The sequence below is a fragment of the Scomber japonicus genome, chromosome 14, assembly GCF_027409825.1.
Source record: "Scomber japonicus isolate fScoJap1 chromosome 14, fScoJap1.pri, whole genome shotgun sequence".
Classification (NCBI taxonomy): Eukaryota; Metazoa; Chordata; class Actinopteri; order Scombriformes; family Scombridae; genus Scomber; species Scomber japonicus.
The window spans coordinates 13468574-13489076 of NC_070591.1; the positions used below are offsets into that span (position 1 = coordinate 13468574).

Sequence of the window (20503 nt, forward strand, 5' to 3'; positions counted from 1 at the left end):
AAGTAATGTGTGCATTTGCTATTATTATATGGCTAATGCAGTTTAAAAGAATAGATTGATTTGAAAAGTCAGACATTTTTTAAAAAGGTCATCATTTCCCACAGTGCTTAATATCTGAGGTGGGCCACCTTGCTGGAAAGGAAGACCACCTCTGCTAACATCATTACAAGGAATATATTAAATATAACATGAGTAGAAACGCAGTAAAAAAAAAGAGGAGAGATACTATTCCATACAGCAAACGCAATGTATCTAATAAGTGTGACTATTGTTTAGATCATCTACAAAGTAACCAGATTGTGAGACTAGATGCATTAGTCCTGCATGTCATACTATTTCCTGTGGGGAAACTCTGAAGGCAAAGACATTTTTACATTGTTTAAACATTTCCAAAAAACTACAGGTGAACAAAGTTTACATTCACTGACATCACCTGCATTACTTGCAATATTGTTTCAGACACATTTTCTGCCACTTTGTAAGTTTTTAAAATCAGTTTTTTCCCCCTGAGACAGCACCAATATAATAACATAACAAATAGATTGCATCACATTTCATTTAAGATTCTCTTTTTTTAACATAATTAAATTTGAAAGATGCTTTAATCACATCAGTGGCTTAGCTATTATCTATGAAGCTTATTGAAAGTAATTTCAGAAAAGCTTCCTGAACACAACATTATGTATCACCTGTGTTTTTACCTGCAGAGGTTAAAAAATGCTAACAAAAAGTAGCTTCAGAAAGACTTAACTAGTAAATAACTTTAAGTTGATGAATATATTATGTCTGTGCAATTCAAGACCACTTGGAATGTGGTCAGACTACATTATGAAAAGAACTGAAGATGAGAAGATACAGCGGGGGACAAATGGATTAAAGTACATGACGGATGGATGGAGCAAGCAAGAAAATATCAAATCTCTCTTCTGGCAATCGTTCGTTCTTGGCATGATATACATGGGAACTCTTCCCTCTTTTCATAACTCCCTGTCCTTCTTGGTAAATCTGTCTTTCGTAGTGCAGAACCAATCAATTCAATGGATCAATAGTTGTATAGCAGCTGTCTGAAGAGCATGAAATCTAAAGTATTTGATATGAGAAAATATAAAAAAGGGACATAATAAACTTAATTTGACAATCAAGCGCATCCTAAATGACATTCTCACCTCCTAATGAATAAACAAAGCCAAAGTGCAGCAGCCTCATTTACATGTATTGGCAGAACTAAAGTCTCAGTGGAGTAATAACTAGGACAGTCATCTGGACAGAGCAGTAGTGGGCCATAGTTTACTCCCTGAAGAGATTAACAGAGTGCCATTAGAGTAGGCTAATAGAATGAGACAGGGATGAAAGCAACACTGACGCTAGGCTAATGTGTATTGAGTGAAAGCAATACTGGCCTGAGCTGCACTGATGCTAAGTGATGCTAATCCAATGAGACAGCATAGAAGCTTGGGTAATGCTGTATACTAACTGTGGCAGATCAAATGACACAGATCAAGAGGAGTAACCGAGAGTAGAGACAAGTGGAGAAAGTTAATGCAGCTGGTTGCCACACCTTAACAACTATGTACACATTGCGTGTAGTATACTAACACACCGTCATAAACTTGAACATAACATCAAATAAATCCATCTTTCAGTGGAATTCATAATTTTTTTGCTACATAAAAAAATAGATTTGAAAACATTACCTCAACTCAAGAGAACTAGTGATGACTCGTCCAATTATCCCGGAGTTTATCATTACTTAAGAGCTTAACTCTGCCAAGTCACGCTGCACTTTGTTTCCTCCATCATCAAAACTGAAAGTAAGGTAGCGCACAGCAGAGAGTGAAGCACAGTAACAGGAAGACACTCTGAGGGTGATCTGTGCCGCCTGACTCTCTGATTGCATGTATGCCTGAGTGTGTGTGTGTGTGTGTGTGTGTGTGTGTGTGTGTGCGTGTGCGTGTGTGCGTGTGCGTGCCTATGTGCATCTGGGTGGAGAGAGCAGAGTCTTCATGGGTACGTTTAATATTTGATAGGGCATCTTTTAGGAGCCCCACCCAGTGTGCTAGAGGGAGAGAGGGAGTGAGGAAGAGAGGAAAGGAGAGATTTGGCAAAATACACTACAAGAAGAAATTTTACAAAGACTATTTTCTAGTATAAAAGAGATTACTTGAAGCAGGAAAAGTCTGATCATTTATCCATAATACAGTAAAAACTCTAAAGACTGAAGACACATGCAACACAAGAAAATGTATCTACAAGTTTAAGTAGCAATTTTCAGTGTGCATGCTGCTGTTCTGTAATGTCATGAGATCACCAGAGGCAGTAATAATAAAAAAAAATTTAAAATAAACAGATCCTGGCTATAACACTCAGCTGTACATGAAAAGAAACTCCCATAAAAGAGAATTTGTTGTGGTGCTCATAAAGAGTCAGTGTGAATTCAATTTCCCCAACTCATTTCATGGTTGACAGTGTGCTGGTTCCACTCAGTCAACCATTTCCTGTTAAGTGTTAGCAGTAAAAGCATACAAGCATTTCCAATACCTCAATATATCCTGCTTATAAAGTGTCTGTGATGTCACATGCCGTTATAAATCGCAGCATGGTGTCTGATCCAAAACCACATCAACAACAAAATTAAAAGCAAAAACACTGAATTTCAGAAAAGACTAATTAAGCTTTTTTTACTGTTACATGACATGCCATTCAGTCAAAATCAGCAGTTTGACATATACATTATATTGGTGTCATTTTCTACCCAATGACTTTGAATGTTAGAATGAAAAAAAAATGTCTTGTAGTACATTAATTTATGATTTACAAGAGCCAAGAGAGTGAGGAAAAAAGTCTCACTGTGGACCAACATGAGTCATATACTAATGGCTAGTCAGGACACAGAAACACCCTCAAAAGTCCTCGTCATGTTTCCTTATCCATAAGAATAATTCTGCTGCCTTCTGCCTTCTTTCTGAGGTTTGATGCTCAGTGGTAAAGTGTGGGAGTTAAATAAATGTGATTATCTACAGTGTTATAGCAGCCCAGATGTCCACACTTCTGTCACCATAATCACATTTCTTCTAACACCGCTCTGCTTTACTGTTGACAGTTTAAGTGTATGTGTGTGTGTGTGTGTGTGCGTGTGTGAGAGTGTATTTGTGAGTGTGTGCTACATACATAGAGAACATACTTGTCAGTGTCTGTTCCCTCTCTAGTGTACGACCTTGACTTGAACCTTGCTCTGAGAAGACTGCAGTGCGTTTGACAGCACCATTTAATTCCCACCTTCTGATAGGGCACAAGGACTAGATGAAGTGTCGCCAGACAACAGCGCAGGTGTCAATCACTGTCAGTAAGGTCATTAAAGTCGTTTATCTTGATGGGAGCCGAAGGCAGTGCGGACAGTGGCCCAAGGCTTAGTTTTCTTTTTGAAGCATGATCATACTTCACTGAAACCACACAACATCACATGATTGATCATATAAAACATGTAACAAACGGACCTCCCAGCTGATAACAATGCACTCATTTTTAGTCTGATAATCAAACCATAAAGTTTGGAGCAAAAGCAATGCTCAACTGAACTGACTCCAGGACATAAGGCCTGGTATAGCATCTACTCCCAATTTTTATAGCAATGTCTATAGCAATAGTTAATCTTGGAGCTAAATCAGGTGAGAAGAAACATTTTGATCAACTTTTCAGTGTTTTTAATGGCAAACGCATTCACTCTCTACGTAGCCAAACAACTCAAGCTTAAAGACATGTGAAAAATGCATAAATACAACGACAGCTAAGGTCAAACTGTTTCGATATGCATGAGACATTTTTGTCACATGTGGACAGAGAGACCAACTCAACAAGCCTTTTGTTTAATAATGTGTTTTAGCTAAAATGCTAGAAGACAACATGATGGATGTCCCATTGACGTAACTGTCCAATATATACCAGAATTTTAGCTCTGGCTGGTTTAACCAGTCTTTAGACAAATATAGTATTTCTTTTACTATTCATTCCCTTAGCTTTCAGCTATTTCATGCTGGACAAGACAGCACAGAACACTTTGTGTAAGCAAATAAGCTAGGCTCGTGAGTATTTGTATAAACCAGCATTGTTTGTTAGTCCAGTGAACCAGTGAAGTAAGCTCAATGCAGCTGAGAGTCTCATGCACCTTTAAGTGGGGTATTGGTTCTCAGTTTGAGTTTCACGTAACATGGAGTCCATTTTTTTTCATCATAAATGTTTAAAAAAGACACTGTAAATCATTTTCAGTCATTTATCAAGTAAAAATGCCACACATAAACTGGTTCTTACTTTCCAAATGTGATGACTTGCAGCACTGTAAATTGGTAAGTTTAGGAGGTTTTTTATGTTAGTCAGACAAAAAACAAGACATCATCTTGACTTCTGGAAAGTGCAAAGTGGGTATGAGCACTTTGAGAAACCAGAAGTTGCAACCTTAGTGTTGTTAATTACAGTATTGAATGAAATCTATAATCATCCATGCCTCTTTGGTTTCAACTAAAAGACTCATGTGGCTAATGTCACAATCTAGCCCTGTCAAGAAACAGTGCCTGCACATAAAACATGACGGTGCAGGGACTCCACCCTATGACTAGGCAAATGGATGTGTGAGATCACTTTACTAAAAAGCTTCAACTGCAGCACAGGCTTCCCAGCATCACCCAATCAGATAAACATTACTCGATAAGCTGAACATATCTCAAATTTTAAATGTATATCAGCAGCAAACAGGAAGCAAGTTACGCTCTTGTGAAAGTATATTTCATGAAATGTTATCAAGATTGCAGACATGATATTAAGTATATAACCAAGCTTTAATTTTTTTTTTTAAAAAGGGAAACAGTAAATGAATCCAAAAAGCTTGATTTTTATGAGGCCTAATATAACATTTAACAGAAGCATAACATTATATTTTTAATCATAGACAGTACAGGTGAACACAGGTGAAACATTGCTTTTTATAAATAAACCAAATGTGTTCTGAGAGAGATTAGTCCACATAGTGTGCTTTTAATAGATCATGTTAATAGTGGATTTATCCTTTGTGAATGGACAATGCATTGCTATTAGGTCAACTTCCTTTGTGCCCAACTTCCCTCTTTTCCTGTGCCTCCATCCTTTCCAGTCATAGTAACTGCTTCCCCAGTCTTTACTTTTTCCTCAGGCGGCACATTTTTGTACAGTAACTGGTCAGTCTCACATGAGGACAGGGAGAACAAGACATTCTCACATCAATTCAGGCCACAGTTGGTGGTTAACGTTCACCAGATGCCATGCCTTTGTGTTCAGTTTTTCAGTTTAGAGCTATTGGGTCAACTGATGACTAGAGTGGAACCGATCCAAAAGACTGACTGAGACAATAGAGAAAGCCATCACCTCCAGGGCCTCCTGAGATTGGACTGTTCAGTTTATCTCAGTGTGTGGGATGCACAAACAGGCACTTTAACCCAATAAAGTCCATTACTTGTAGATGTTAGATGCTACAGTTGAGCCTGACATGCAAACACAGTATTTGAATATCAACTTCATGTCTGTGCAGGTGATCGCATGGGTTGACATTTGAGCCAGCATTTGTTTTTTCCTTCTCAACAGGAAATGACTAATCCGTCAAATGTCACTATAACCTCTCAACCTCGGCAGTTAAATCCATAGCATAATCTTTACAGAAGTGTCACAACAAATACCCTGCATAAAATAATATTATGCACATAGGAAATGTTTTCCTGGAAGAAATGGAAGTTATAGGAGTGACAATGAAATACCACAGAGTCACATATTAAGTATCAAAGGTGACAATATGCCAAATTAAATTGGTACAGCAACTTCTTATTAATTGGGCTTTCCTCTGGACACATCTCTGACAAAAACAATCACAGTTTTGAAAAGATGTGCTCAGTGTGTCACAAATGTATTCCCTACCAGAGCTTCAACTGTTACTATGAAGTGTAAGTATGATTAAAACATACACAGAGGAAAATAAACACACAAATAGTTTTCCACATTGGTCTTTACCAATTTCATTATCAGAATAACCAGAAAACTTCCCGTTATCATAGACCAAGTGTAGTTTCTCACTAACTGACACAATTAACACCTTGTGGCAGCTTCGGCTCAGGAAGTGAAATGGGCTGTATCGGATGATCGGTGGTTCAATTCCTGGCATGCCGAACTTTCCTTGGGCAAGACACTGAACCCCAAATTGCTTCTGAAGGCTGTGCCACTGGTGCATGGATGATTACCTCCTGATGAGCAGGCACCTTGCATGGCAGCCTGCCCTCAGTGTGTGAACATGACTTGTAGTGTAAAAGTGCTTTAAGTGGTTGGAAGACTAGAAAGGTGCTATATAAATGGAGTCCATTTACTTAAACATGCTGTGATTGAGAGTGTGTGGCAGTGGCGAACCGTGGACCTAGACCCTGGGCCTTCAATAGTACCACATGCAGCAATAAAAAAATAAACATAGCAATACAAATAATAGCCAGAGCCATGTCACATGGATGTTCAGCAAAGGTTTCTTTGCCCTAACTGGCTTCAAGACACACAAAGGTGATTCCGGACAAACAGTCATTCAAAGCTGGCTATCGTGACATCACAAGCAAATCATACATTCACTTCATGTGTTTAACTGGAATGAAAGTAAAATGTCTAGAATAATCATTAGCTACTGTTCAACAACCAAAGTAAAATATATATATATACATATATATAGATATAGATATAGATATATAGATATATAGAGAGAGAGAGAGAGAGAGAGAGAGAGAGAGAGAGAGAGAGAGAGAGAGAGAGAGAGAGAGAGAGAGAGAGAGAGAGAGAGAGAGAGAGAGAGAGAGAGAGAGAGAGAGAGAGAGAGAGAGAGAGAGAGAGAGAGAGAGAGAGTTCCCCTCTGGTGTGTGGATAGCTGAATGTGAATAGTAATGTGATAGTAATGTGAACACAAACTTAACTGAACCAAATGAAAGAAGACAGTTTAAACCACGCAAACACAAATCATACATAGCCACCATCTTTCCTATGTAATGAAATAGTTTTGAACGGTCCATGAATCTATGCCATATATCAAGGGGATAAGGGGTACTTGAACCTGATAGGACTGTGGGGGCACATTGGATGGAAAAGGGTGGAAACCATTGATTTGGGTGATTGAGAATGACTCAGCAAGTTTGTGCAGAGATGCTAAAAGCAAACTTTCCCCTGAGGAAAACCAACAGACTCCAACATAGCTGTTTAATGTCTGACCCTTATGTCCTAAAGACAACAGAATATCACATGCCTCAAAGGCTCGAGGGATTACTGATTGAGGCTTAAAGGTTTAGAGGAGAGTCCTGCGACCTAGTGTTGTGCAAGCTTGGTGCGCTTACATTACCTGATACTGATGACAGACACAAAGGAACTGGATGAAGCAGGGCCACATCCTACGTACAGTCTGTCTGTCACGTAAATAGATACGAGCTACAACAACAGCTGACATGCAGACACCCGGTAAGGCTTTACCGATGCCATACACATCATAGTGCTGTCAACAGAAAAATAATGATGACAATTTCAGGAAACAAATTTGTGATGCAGGCACTCGTCTTCATGTGCTAAACATAGATATAAATCAATCTTTTCTCACATTCATTTCTACTCAAGGGCCCTGCAAGAATCTGCAAAGATGTTTTCATTTATTGCGGCTGATTAGGCCTTTGCTCAGTTACATTTCTCACTTGTCAGAGCTGGAGGATGTCAAGTCAAGCACATGCTGTACCACACCCACACAGTCCTGAGAAAAGAGTCTAATTTAATATAAAAAATTAGTGAAAAGACAATTGTGGGTGTACCATGGGTGTGTTTAAATTATGAACATTATTCTTCAACAAAGCTGATGACTGTGGGTCAGCAGTGAGTAATGAATGCCATCTTCAAGCCAATAATGCCACACACATGCTGCTACCAGCCTGTAACGTCTGTGTTCATAAACACACCTGTGTAAACACAATATCTGTGCAATAAAAGAGCAGAGGGCTCCTGCACTGACAAAACTCCCAAGCAGTCAACCCATTCAATATAATATTATTGTTTTATGATGGCATACAATTGAAAACATCCATTGTGTATTAAACTGTATGTAATATAATAACACAGACAACAAAATGGGCCACAAATCCCAGTGCAAACAAGAAGATGCAAACACTTTCAGTAAAAATGTTTTACTTTAATGTCACATGTCACCATTCACATGACAGAGTCAAAGAAATTACCCACTTTTACTCAACTGACCTTAACCATCTTTCAGTTTCATTTTTAAACATTGTTTATCTCCTATGGTTGCTGTAGTATGTATAGGTCAAATTCACAAATTCATCACTGTCTGTGCGGTATAAAACTTCTTCAAGGTTCATCTTCAGTCTCACCCAAATGCACTAAAAACGATAAAAGACCAAAGATGGGCAATCGTCCCACAAGTATATGAAAATCAATGACAAGTAAAATGTGAATTATGTGACATGTCTAATATTGGGGCTTTTTGTTTTAATTTTAAGTCTGTCCTCTAAACTTTGAATGGAGCCTGTTGCTTTCTGAACCTGTGCCAGTGTATCTGAGGTCCTGTGTCTACACTCTACTACACACTGAGCTATTCCAAGCTCATAAACATGTGGTCTTACCGAGGTAACGACGGGACTGATAAGCGTGGCTAAGTATAGCTCTAATGATAGGACTCATACAGAGAGTGAGGAGGGTAAGGAGGATCAGAGAAAAGTCAAAGTCAAATTGAGTCGTTGGGCTTTGAGTACTCCACCACGAGTCCATGACACACTCACATGCAAAAAAGCACACATGCACAAAACTATAACCACAGTGCATTATCCTGAATGACCTCATCTCTGGGCATTGTAATTACTCAACTGTTTGATACCTCATTGATTTTAAACTATGGTCAGTAGGGCGGAAGAGTGCAAACAAAGACAGACATAACACGAGAGAGTGAAAAAAAGAGAGAGATGTTTTGTCCCTGTTTTGTTCCAGTAAATTCAGATTAGAAAGACACAACAAAACACACAGTAAATACATCACCTGCAGTGGAAAGGGTAACTAATAACAACTCATGTCTGACAGTCTGAAGAGCTACTTTGCTCTCCACTGACTCCCTCAGCATTGTCATACAAGTGACTCACCACTTCTCTGTCCTGTAAACAGTGGTATTTAGCACAATGTGAGAACATTTCAACATCTTATCTCTTGGCCTCAAGGTTGCTGGGACACAACAGTCTCTTGCAATGGAACAGCGCATTACCACTCACAGGTTGGCCATGGTAGGGTAATGTGTGTAATGTACATCCTCACGCACAGCCAGATTCCTCAGAATACTGACGCTGAGCACTGACATACAGTATGAAGACAGGGAGACACACATAGACACACACAGTCTGAGAAAACGTTAGCAGTCAGACACACATTGGAGATATTCAGCTGTTGTTGGGGTAATCAGACTGTAAAAACACCCTCAGCCAAGGTGGCGCTCCAGCACCCACGCCAACAGGTGCTTGAGGAACACACACGTGGATTTGCATGTGTGTGTGTGTGTATGTGTGCACATCCCCACCCAAACACCGGATCACCAGAGGAGTGTCCATCTCACATACGCTAAGAGCAATCAGTCATGCCTTATCCCAATGTGTGCTGGCACGTTGATGCCATGGCGCTTTGCACTGTCTGGGCTGCAATAGATCACAGCCTAAATTGGATCATACGCACACACACATGCACACACGTGTTGAAGACTTGACTGACAGCAACTTCAGCCATGGTATAAAAATATGAATATGTGAGGCTGCACTGCATGGTATAAAAACCCTGGTTAAATTTGAACTCCTGTCTGCTGGAACTTCATGACATGAGTGGAGCATGAAGGCCTGTGAGTCATCTTCAGTTACCCTTTAATCCTGACGTCTGCATGAGGAACACACATATCACTGGTGTATCTTAAACAAGATTGAGTTTCCTTCAAGCATTAACTATTGAGCCATACAGAGTGAATGTGAGACACAGCCAGACAATTGTAAAGATTTATAACCTACATTATGCTGCGCTCAATATGCACAATTTATGTAATGCAGGCTAATGCAGCTAGTTAACCTATTACATAATAAGTTACTTTTTATATGCTCATTACATAAAGGCCTGGTCATACTCATGCATGGTACAGTGACTCTTTCCAGGGCATGTTATGATTGTAGAGGGGGGTGATGTTGTGACGTTAGAAAACATGGCCTCTTCTGCTTCACTTGGCAGCACAGAGGAAATCTACTAACAATCTCATCAAAACCTGTTTAGAGGTTGCCTGTCTTCGATAAGAGTAGTAGATACGAGTGTAATGAAAATATGTAGTCTGTACCCATGGGCAGAGATAAGAAGATTCATTGCCATATAAACGCACTAAAACATGAACTTTTGTTATTTTCCCATCATTTCACAACCATAACAGAATAGAGCTTGATATATAACAGTATGGTTGCACTTACCTAAATGATGTCGTTAAAAGCGAGATGTAAGCCTCAACTCAGCTGCACAGAGTCCACTTGTTCGCTGTATTGTAAATGACAGCATGTTGTAAAAGTGAGCAGTCAAGTAGAGGCAGTTCACTGAACAAATAAACAGGAAATGTTGTGAATTCCTCCCGTTTCCATTAAAAATGTTTCCAGTTAATAATCGCACGAGCAGCTGCTGGTATAACTGGGATGTTAGTTACACTGTCAGCGGTGTCAACATGGAGCAGCACACCAATGATACCGAGTACCTACTACCGAGCGGGCGAGACGGTACTTAAAGCGACACACGAGTGTAAAAAGAAAGTAAGTACTGTGAAATATTCCGTCAAAACAATATCCTAGGCTTGCAAAAAAAAAACTAACCGCAGCGACAACCACACGGTCCAGTCTGACTTCCCCCAGAGTCGTTTATCATTCCCACATCCTCCTCTCGCGTCCAGCTGGGCGGAGCGTTCATATGTCGGTCACCTGTTTTAAATACTAATCTCAAAGTACTCTGTTTGTCTACATACGCGTACTATTTATTCACCCTGTGTGTCTATTAGGTATTAATTCATTCAGTTTTTTGGGAGTTTAACACCCCCCACCCCCCACCCCCCATACCTCTCTCTTTCTCCGTTCACCCAAGCCTTCCCGCTAGACGCCAGAGTGACGTCAGGCTATGATTATCCATTCATGAGCGTGCGGAGTAGAGACACTGTGCACGCGGAGTTTGTAATCACAAATAAGTAATGGATACTGAGTTAGGCTGTTGTTGTTGTTTTTTCATTGTTGTTTCAACTTTACAAAGTTTGGCCATTACAGTAACAAGTAAGGGAGAAAGAAGTTGGTTTCAATAGATCTCGGTCCATGGAGGTTGCTGCTGCTAAAAAAAAATGTGTACTCAAAGTTTCTGGATCCATTTTTTCCCCCTGGTGTGGCAGCAATATGCTTCCGTACTGGATTTGGGTGAGATGTTACTTCCACGGTCATTTCCAGAATACACCACTTGACACTGAGATGAGAGGACGTCTAGTGTTTTTCAGATAAATACAATATTGTAAAGATTAGGCTACTGTTGGTGTTCTCACTAAATATTTACAATGATATTTTTGATAATAATCATTGGTCATTTGGATATATTGATAATGAAGTGGGTAAAGACAACTATTAGAACAGAACGTTCAGAAAATTACATAATTTCACTGTAATGTGGCCTTTAAAAGCAGGAAAAGACAACACTGATGCAATATCATGGTATTACAATATCCAAAATCTAAGATGATAATTGTCTCATATCACTATATCTGCCCAATAATTGCCCACCTCTAGTTTTTTCTACGCAACATGTGGTCGTTAGCTTGCTGGTAGCAATAAATCCCAGTGGGGGTGCTTATTACATTGTCTTCAGGGTTGGTTGTCACATGTTGGGATACATATATGGTGTGATATAGCTCGTACTTTCTTTCTTTTTAGAGAGAAAAATGAGCAGGAATTTTATCAGGAAGACAAACGAGGGCCAGTCTCCACCAGATGTAAAGCTCAGACCAGTCAGAGAGGTTAAACTGCACAATATTGTTATATAAGGATTTTTAAAAATTAATTGAATTAATTTAAAAAAAATCTGTTTGTGTTCTCTTGATGCAAGAGATGTGATAGGTTATTGTATTTCAATGAAATTAACACCTTATGAGAAAGTAATAGGCTACAGTCTATTTAGATTGACAGCACGCAATGTAATGAGGTTTTGAGCTTTCTAGCATACCCAAAAGTAAGAATACATTTTAACAGATGTAACAAAACAGTGGCCTTTTAATATGCCTGTATTTCTTTTGTATTTGTTATGCTTTACTTATTCATGTTTGTTGTATTGTGTTTTCTCCTCAATTTAGTATTCAATGCTTCTTCTTCCACTTCTTCTTCTTCTGCTTCTTCTGCAAATACATTTACAGTAACTCACTCAGGGAAAAGCATGATGTCATCAAATATGTTAACAGTATAAGTGTTATGACTTCCCTTCAAGGAGAAAAAACAATAACAGATTAATAATGATGACTTGTTTGAAATAGATTGCATTGACTTTACCTGTTATCCTCCTGAAATTGAACCACTCATACAATGAAATTGTTATGGACCATCATAACCACTAGGAAGCAGCCTTTTACAGTGTCATTGCTACAAGCAATTGGCAATCTCTGCACCAAACAGTGCAATAGGAGATAGATGCCAAGTCTATCTCCTATTGCACCTTTTGGCATAGAAACTTCATTTTAACATCAAAACGTTTCTCTTTCTTCTTTACTTCTTCTTGCGTTTCATGTCATTGACTTCAATTCCCTCTTACTTATTCAACTTTTTTCAGCTTTTCTTTGTTTGAATGGATTCCATTCTTGCACAGAGGAGATTGCAAGGCCAGAGGGAAAAAACACATTCATTTTATGCTTTACTGAAAGCATGTGGTGGAAAGAAAGAGGCTCTACATACCACACAGCCAATGGACATGCACAGTGAAATATATTCAATCCAGCTAACTATAATTGCTGTATGTCGAAGGCTCAGAAAGAGACACTAGTCACATAACTAAATTATGTGGGAATTAAAAAGAGCCTACAAATCTGAAACCTATATGTCATCATTGACCCTGTCCCTTTTATCTGTTAGTACATTCAAACCTTCAGTGGTTTCAGGTTTCATTCACAATTCAAACCAATATCGCAAGATTTGGGGATTTGATACAAGCTCATGGCAGTGCTCCTTATAACATTGCTATTATGAACAAGGGTGTTGTATCAAGGGTGTACCATCTTTCAATACAACCTCAGGGCCCTTTAATAATATAAGAATGTCAGAGGTGCAGCCTTTATTTTTATGCAATTAAAAGTCTAAATACAAAAGTCTGATCTTTCTTACTGTTGGCCGAGTCACATATTAGCTCAGCACATTGTGTCATAAGTTTGATCCAACCTGTTAGTCTTGGTAAAATTTAAACACTATTCAGCTTCCAACTCCAACAATGCAGCACAATTATTTTCAGCTTTCAGCAATCACACACAGATTATTCAGAAATAGCTTTTTCTTCTTTTTGGTGCCAGCTCTCCAATTTCACATTTCATATTTGGAGAGGTGTCCCTCCTCTAAAACAAACCCATTCTCTTCCTTGCTCATTATTTTACCTGTGTGTGTGTGTGTGTGTGTGTGTGTGTGTGTGTGTGTGTGTGTGTGTGTGTGTGTGTGTCCGAAATACAAAGTGAGTTAATGTGAGAAAGACAGGGCAGATAGGTTATGACTGTAAGAGTGAGGAAAAACTGTGACCATGTGTTCTCCCAAGCTTGTAAATCTTTCTGTGGACAGGTGCCAACTTTAATGAGAACCACTTCACTTCCCTCTCCCTCTCTCTCTCTCTCTCTCTCTCTCTCTCTCTCTCTCTCTCTCTCTCTGTCTCTCTCTCTCTCTCTCTCTCTCTCTCTCTGTCTCTCTGTCTCTCTCTTTCTTTCACTCTTTCTCTCAGTAAATATACCCCTCCCCGTTCTTAATTTCCATTTATCTCAACAACATTCACTCTCACAGTGTTTAAAACTAACACTCACTTAAGATACATGAGCACTGTGCTGCAATCAACAGGGAACTAATGTAAAGAGTAGTCAGATAGACAGGGAGAGGTAGAGAGAGAAGAGAGGAGGGGTTAGATAAGGCAAGAATGTAAAAATAGATGGATCAAATGAAAGGAAAAAGGAAGGATTCCTGAAGAGGGCTGTAATAAGAATACAGCCTCACAGGTGCCATCGAGACCAAGAGTGAAAGATATCTGGCAACAGGAAGAAGGAGCGGACTAACAAAGGAATAACAAGGGAATAAAGGAGCAACAGGGGCCTTGGTAAGTTTGGATTTTTTTTTCAATGAAAATGACTTGTTCGTCTATAATAACTTCCGCAGCTGTGAGCTGAATGTCCTCTGTGTAATCCAACCCCCTGTTTCCTCTGTGATGGAAACTGATTGTTTTCTTGAGACTCAATGAGCTGTATTGTTTCCCGCTACATTATTGTAATAACTGGAAATAGGGTAATACTCAGTAAATGACACCACAGAAAAAAAGGAAAAATAGAGGGATGTGGGTAAACTAATAGTCCAACGGTGTAATTTGATTTTCAGATTTAAGCTAAAATTGATATCAAGAAATGTAAAGGTTGAGGGATGCTGCTGCTGCAAGTAAATGTAAATATGTATGATTTTTTTTAAATTGAGTTTATACGTACTGCAGTGTTTGTCAGCAATAGCTATGTGTGAGAAATCAGAACTATTATTTCAGTGTTTTCTCTTTGCTGGAAATGTTCTCTTTTAGCCAACTGGATGTCTCAGCCATGAACCTAAGCCTGACCTTTGCCTGGTTTCTGCTGCTGAGTCTTCACACTTGCACAGCCACGGTGAGTCTTACTCTGTCTGTAGCTTATAGGGTTAAAGTGTTTATAGTAGCAGTAGTATTATAGTATAATTATAATAGTATATCCCTGGATATAGATATGGGAACATGTAATATTTGTGAAAGTTGTACACAAACCCTGGTGCAATTAATTATAACAATCATATTTATGTTTTGTGACCTAATTTTTAGACATAACGAGGGTTGCAGCTGTAAACAAGCGTAAAGTGAATAATGTGTCATATTATAGATATTGTGTTGTGTGATATTAAAATAAATTCACACAATCTCTCTTCACCTGTGTGTTGTTCCAATGATCAGGATTGCTTTTGCGATAACTGTTAAAAGTGTTTTGGGCAGCATTACACCTGTTTCTCATCTGATCTGGGGGGACTTTTGGGCAGATGTGGACCTGGCGCTGACTACAAAGTCTCTATAAGTTTTACTGTAGTTTGAAACCAGAGCGTATGACAGGAGATGGATAGAGAATGCACACCTTCACTGTGGTTTTATGCAATGGTTCTTTTCATTTACTATACACTGACCCATTTATTTACTATACACTGACCCAGTGTATACACTGTATACATAAATAATGTAGTAAATAATTGATGATTTAGATAAAAGGTCCATAATGAATCTTTTTGACATTGTAATTATTGCTCCTGTGTGTGTTCCTGTGTGTGTGTGTGTGTGTGTGGGGAGAGGTGGTCCTCCTCTTCCTTGCTCATTATTTTACCTTGTGTGTGTGTGTGTGTGTGTGTGTGTGTGTGTGTGTGTGTGTGTGTGTGTGTGTGTGTGTGTGTGTGTGTGTGTCTGGAATGAGGGATCAGAGAGGTAGGGCACGGCGCAGACAGAGACGAGCTGAAGAGAACCTGAGACCATATATTGGCAGAGTAGAGCCAGGTAAGACTTGAATACTGTCATGACTATGAGCTTTATGCAGCAGATAATTCTATATTGGCTCAAATGAATTTGACATATAGCTAGTTAACAAATGAGTGACATCCAAAATTGGTATATTTGAAATTGTTTTTTTTGCCTGAATTTGTTACATTTTCAATAGTCAGCCCATGTACAGATAAATGCCAAAAAAGCGAAAACAAAAAAAAAGAAAGAAAGAAAAAAAAAGGTCTCAAAATTGGTATAGACAGTTCTGAGTCAAGGACGTAGTTCAGACAAAGTACTTGAGACTTTACTTTGCTCATTCAAAACTGTCATATACGAACAATAAAAATAACCCTACAAATAATTTCAATTAGACTGTGTGTGGAGATAATGATATATACAGTTTTTATGCTTCATTACATTCAGATTTGCAATAAAAAAATCTGTTTTATAGTAGGCAGTGAGAGAGAGCTTGCTCATGCTTATTTGAATCAATGTTAACAATTCAAACTAAATATATTGATCACTAATATATTCTGTGCTAGGGATATGGTCAATAATGTGTAAAAAAATAAATGTCTGGTATCCTACTGTGCATTCTTTCTTTATTTGGGTCACACATGTTCACAGTATGGTGTTTTGGACCAAAAATGGAATGAATAGCAATGATCCAAAATATGATAGTTGTCAAATCATTCATTCAGCCATTTACTTTTCTTCCTCCAACTTTTTTCATCCATGACCTCATAATTTTATATATTTCATTTAATAGATTTTTATTTGACATCTCATTTGATGTTCCCATGCGAAACACTTTCAATATGTAGTAGCTAAAATGAAAATGTGGTTATAAGAAGAGGTCTATAATCAGGGCAAGAACGTGTATGTTAACTGCAAACCAGAAAAAATATGTATATATAGCAACACAGTGTTTTTTTTTTTTTGTTTTCATGTTCCAGAAAAGCTTTGTAAGCTCCTGAAATGTCACAGTCCAGTGGGATCCTGGTGCCAAGTGGTTCAGGAAAATGGAATCCTCATCCCAAAGTGTGTTTGTCCTCAGTCTTGTCCATGGTAAATATGGCATATCACTTAAAGAAACCAACCAACCAACCAACAGTTGATTTAGGACAATTTATCCAAGTGTAATAATTTGCTATATTTAGATTTGAAAATGCTTCAAGATCACAAAATATAATCATAAATAATTCAGCTGTGTGTATGAGTATGATCTATCCTCTCATGCAATTTTTAATTTGTGCACTGGCTCACACAATCAGGCAGAGGGCACCAGTGTGCAGTGTTCTGGGAAAGACCTATGGGAATGAATGTTCTCTGCATAAAGAAGCCTGCAGAAAGAGACGCCGCACTGGACTGGCTCACATAGGGCCCTGTCTGGGTAAACACACACACACACACACACACACACACACACACACAGCATTAGATATTAGACATGCTTTCCACTGTGTACTGCAGCCTTCCCAATTAGCCCTGTTATTCCTCTCGGTCAGTCCCAAAGGCTAAATGCACTGAGGAGGAGTTAGGCCAGTTTCCATACCGTCTCCTAGACTGGTTTCTGCTCCTGAGTCGAATGGGAGAGTCCTACGCACCTGCTGCCCCGCCCCAGAGCTGCCTCAGCCACGCTCAGAGGACCCAACTCGCACAGGTAGATGAAACGTCAATCTTGAATCAAGAGAAACTTAGCTGAAGTCTGAGGAGAAAAATCAGACACCAAACATCTGCATCTAAGGAGAGAAGATGATGGGAAAGTATCACACATGATTTATGATGTATGATGACCTCAACTAATGATGATGCAAATAAAATCAATATCCATCACAAATGCAAAAGCTTAGAAACTATAGCCCGGAAGAGAAAAACATACCAAGGGATCACTTTCACTCCCAATGTAACTTAACACCAAACATAAAGTTGTTTTAGACATCAGACACTGTCATCGTGCTAGTATACAAACTGGATTGTGTAGCAAGAAATCAATGTTAACAACCTGCTGTAAGTGGCAAGTTTTTCTGTTGCTTGTGGCGTGGGCGTCCACAGAATGGGCTCTCAAGATTACCACGTATAAATAGGATTTGGTCAATAATCACTAAATTATTCAATAAGAGGGTGAATGGAGTTGTAACTTAAGACCCCCCCCCCCCCCCCCCCCAGCCACCTTGACCTCCTGGCCTCAAATGAATGAAACTAAAGCTCATGTATTCTTTTCTGATATGAAAACTGATACAAGTGTTTATTTACCAGCACCCATCTTCTTCCTAGATTGCGCTTCTTTTATTAATGTCAACTCTAACACATTGGTAAATGGACAATTAATAACTCTTTCTTTCCCACTCTCTCCCTTCTCTCTTTGTGTTTTTTTAGAAAAGGTTTGCCCTACTGGACAAGAACAAAGATGGGAAGTTGAGCCGCAGAGACCTGAAGAAGCTGCATTACAAGACGATGCCTCTGGAGCACTGTGCTACACAATTCTTTCAGTCAGTCCCACAGAAGAGTCACCTCCAGCAGCTAATGCTACGCTAGGGCTGCATCCAGGTTTTTAACTCTGGGATAACACAAGCAAATAATCTCATGATTGGTTGACACAAATTTTAATTACTTAAATTTTAGTTATGAACATATCTCATCATAGACCTTCACGCAGCCTTCATGAATATAAACAGATCCTTCTAATCCTAATTAACACTTGATATAAATTCAATTTTGTGTTGCATACAATAAGCCAGATGAGTGGGAGGTTAAAAAAACAAAACTATGACAACGTAGCCTTTTTGATAAGCAGATGGGATCATGTTTACCATAGGTGACTGAGTTTGTTTGGTATGATGAGGACAGTGTTGCTCATGATGTCCATATCACCATGAAATCATGTCACACAAAGGTTCACGATGTGACCCTTCTGTCTCTTGCAATATGTTCTTCTTTTTTTTTAGCTAATTACGGAAACACCAAGGGTTAAAAATGTCATACCATGATGCATTTCACCCACGTTCTGTGACAATGTTGCACCTCCCACCATGCTGTTCTCTCTGCACGCCGTCATCCATTCACCCGCCATGCCAATCCCCGCTTCCTGTGTCCTCCTCCCCTCCGATTTCATGATCCCAACATCTCTCCATCATCTTACTCCTCCTCCATGTTGAAGCACTTACTCTCGCCTTCTGTGCTCCCTACTTTTCTTTCCTCTTTTCTGCAAATAGACTCATCCTCAACCTCCGTCTTTGTCAATCTCTCCGTCTTTTTCGTCCTTCCATATCTTCCCCGTTCTCTAACATTCTCTCTCCCACCCAACCCCCTTTCCTCTGCCAGTCTGCAGTGACAGGTTTTGTGGGAGTCGGGCTGACTGTGTCAATGTCAAGCCATTCCCAGCAATGATAATGTTTATTACCCACTGTGTCTCCCGCTGCCCATGGATTAACACAAATTGAAGGACTACCCTTCAGAGATAACACCGCAGGGTGAACTGAAAGACAATGACTATTGAAGTGCCCCATTGCAGTTGTTTCCATTCAATTCATATAGATACGTCTTAATAGGATGCCTGCGTGTATCAATATAAATCTGCCATTTAGTATTGGTATGTGACAAATGCATGAGCTTACAGTACTTAAGTGTGAAAAATGCTTGACTATGCAGTGTAATGTGCTGTGTTGGCAGGTCATGTGACCGCAACAGGAACAGGAAAGTGACCCTGCAAGAGTGGACGACCTGTCTGGTGGATCATTCTGAGGCCTGGTTCTACCATTTCATGTGTTAGTCACACCTTTTTCTCCAATGTTGCTCTAATTCCTTATGATCACAGGCAGGTGTTGATAAAACTCTTAAAACATTGATAGCCCCTTAAAATATAGACTATTGTATTTTATGTACAGTAGTTGAAGAAGGGCAAAGATTCTAACATAACATATTTCCATTATCACTGCATGGTGCAAGTTTTTTTTTGTTTGTTTGATTTGAAAATGTGATATCTCTCTTCAGGAAAATAGTTTTCTGGATGATGATCATTATAATTTATTAAAGGGAATACTTAGTATTGCACTTTCAAAGTTGGTGGACTTGCAAGAGACATATTTTTAAAAAGAAGCAGAGGACAATTTTATCCTGATTTTTACTGACTGAATTAAATAAATCTTATGACATCTAAGACTTTAGAAAACTCCCACCAGAGGACATACAGTACTGTAGTTTGCACAGGAATGATTTCTTCCACTAACTAAAGACCATTAGCCACCAGAAACATTTCAATTCTACATTAATTAAAGATTATTTTTTAAAACAAGCAATTTTCCAATGAAGATAAAGCCAAATTGTCTCCAGTAATTTCCTTTTTTCTGCAGGGCTACAGTCATAGTCCCCACAAGTAAACAGAAACTCAAATAAATGTGAACCTTCTTTTTATTTTACTAATAATTACCATAGTACCAGATTACACCGTTCTTTCAAGGAAAGTGTTTCCCAACATAAACACGATTATGTTCAAGAAATACTGAATTCTTTATTTATGTTAATTAAGAAGTTATTTTAGCTCTGAAAATGCAGCCTTAAAAATACACAGGCCATTTGAAACCAAGATCATTTGTTTTTTGTTTTATCCACAGCAATGCGAATGGGATCCCGCAAGCTGTGTCCTACAATCAAAGAGAACTACCTTTGA

At 38.9% G+C, this 20503-nt stretch overlaps 2 protein-coding genes across 2 annotated transcripts in view; one reads left to right on the forward strand and one right to left on the reverse strand.

The window, feature by feature from the left end:
- Positions 1-10851, reverse strand: part of ccser2a (coiled-coil serine-rich protein 2a) — a 52876-nt gene extending 42025 nt beyond the window's left edge. The window contains exon 1 of the mRNA XM_053333106.1: positions 10521-10851. The gene's annotated coding sequence lies outside the window, so the exon portion shown is untranslated. The remainder of the gene's footprint in view (positions 1-10520) is intronic.
- A 4913-nt stretch (positions 10852-15764) lies between these two features.
- Positions 15765-20503, forward strand: sparcl2 (SPARC-like 2). Its single transcript, XM_053332597.1, has 7 exons — positions 15765-15849; positions 16791-16902; positions 17109-17227; positions 17343-17497; positions 18214-18326; positions 19507-19601; positions 20448-20503. Exons 1-7 carry the CDS (start codon positions 15765-15767, stop codon positions 20501-20503), a joined length of 735 nt encoding a protein of 244 aa, XP_053188572.1.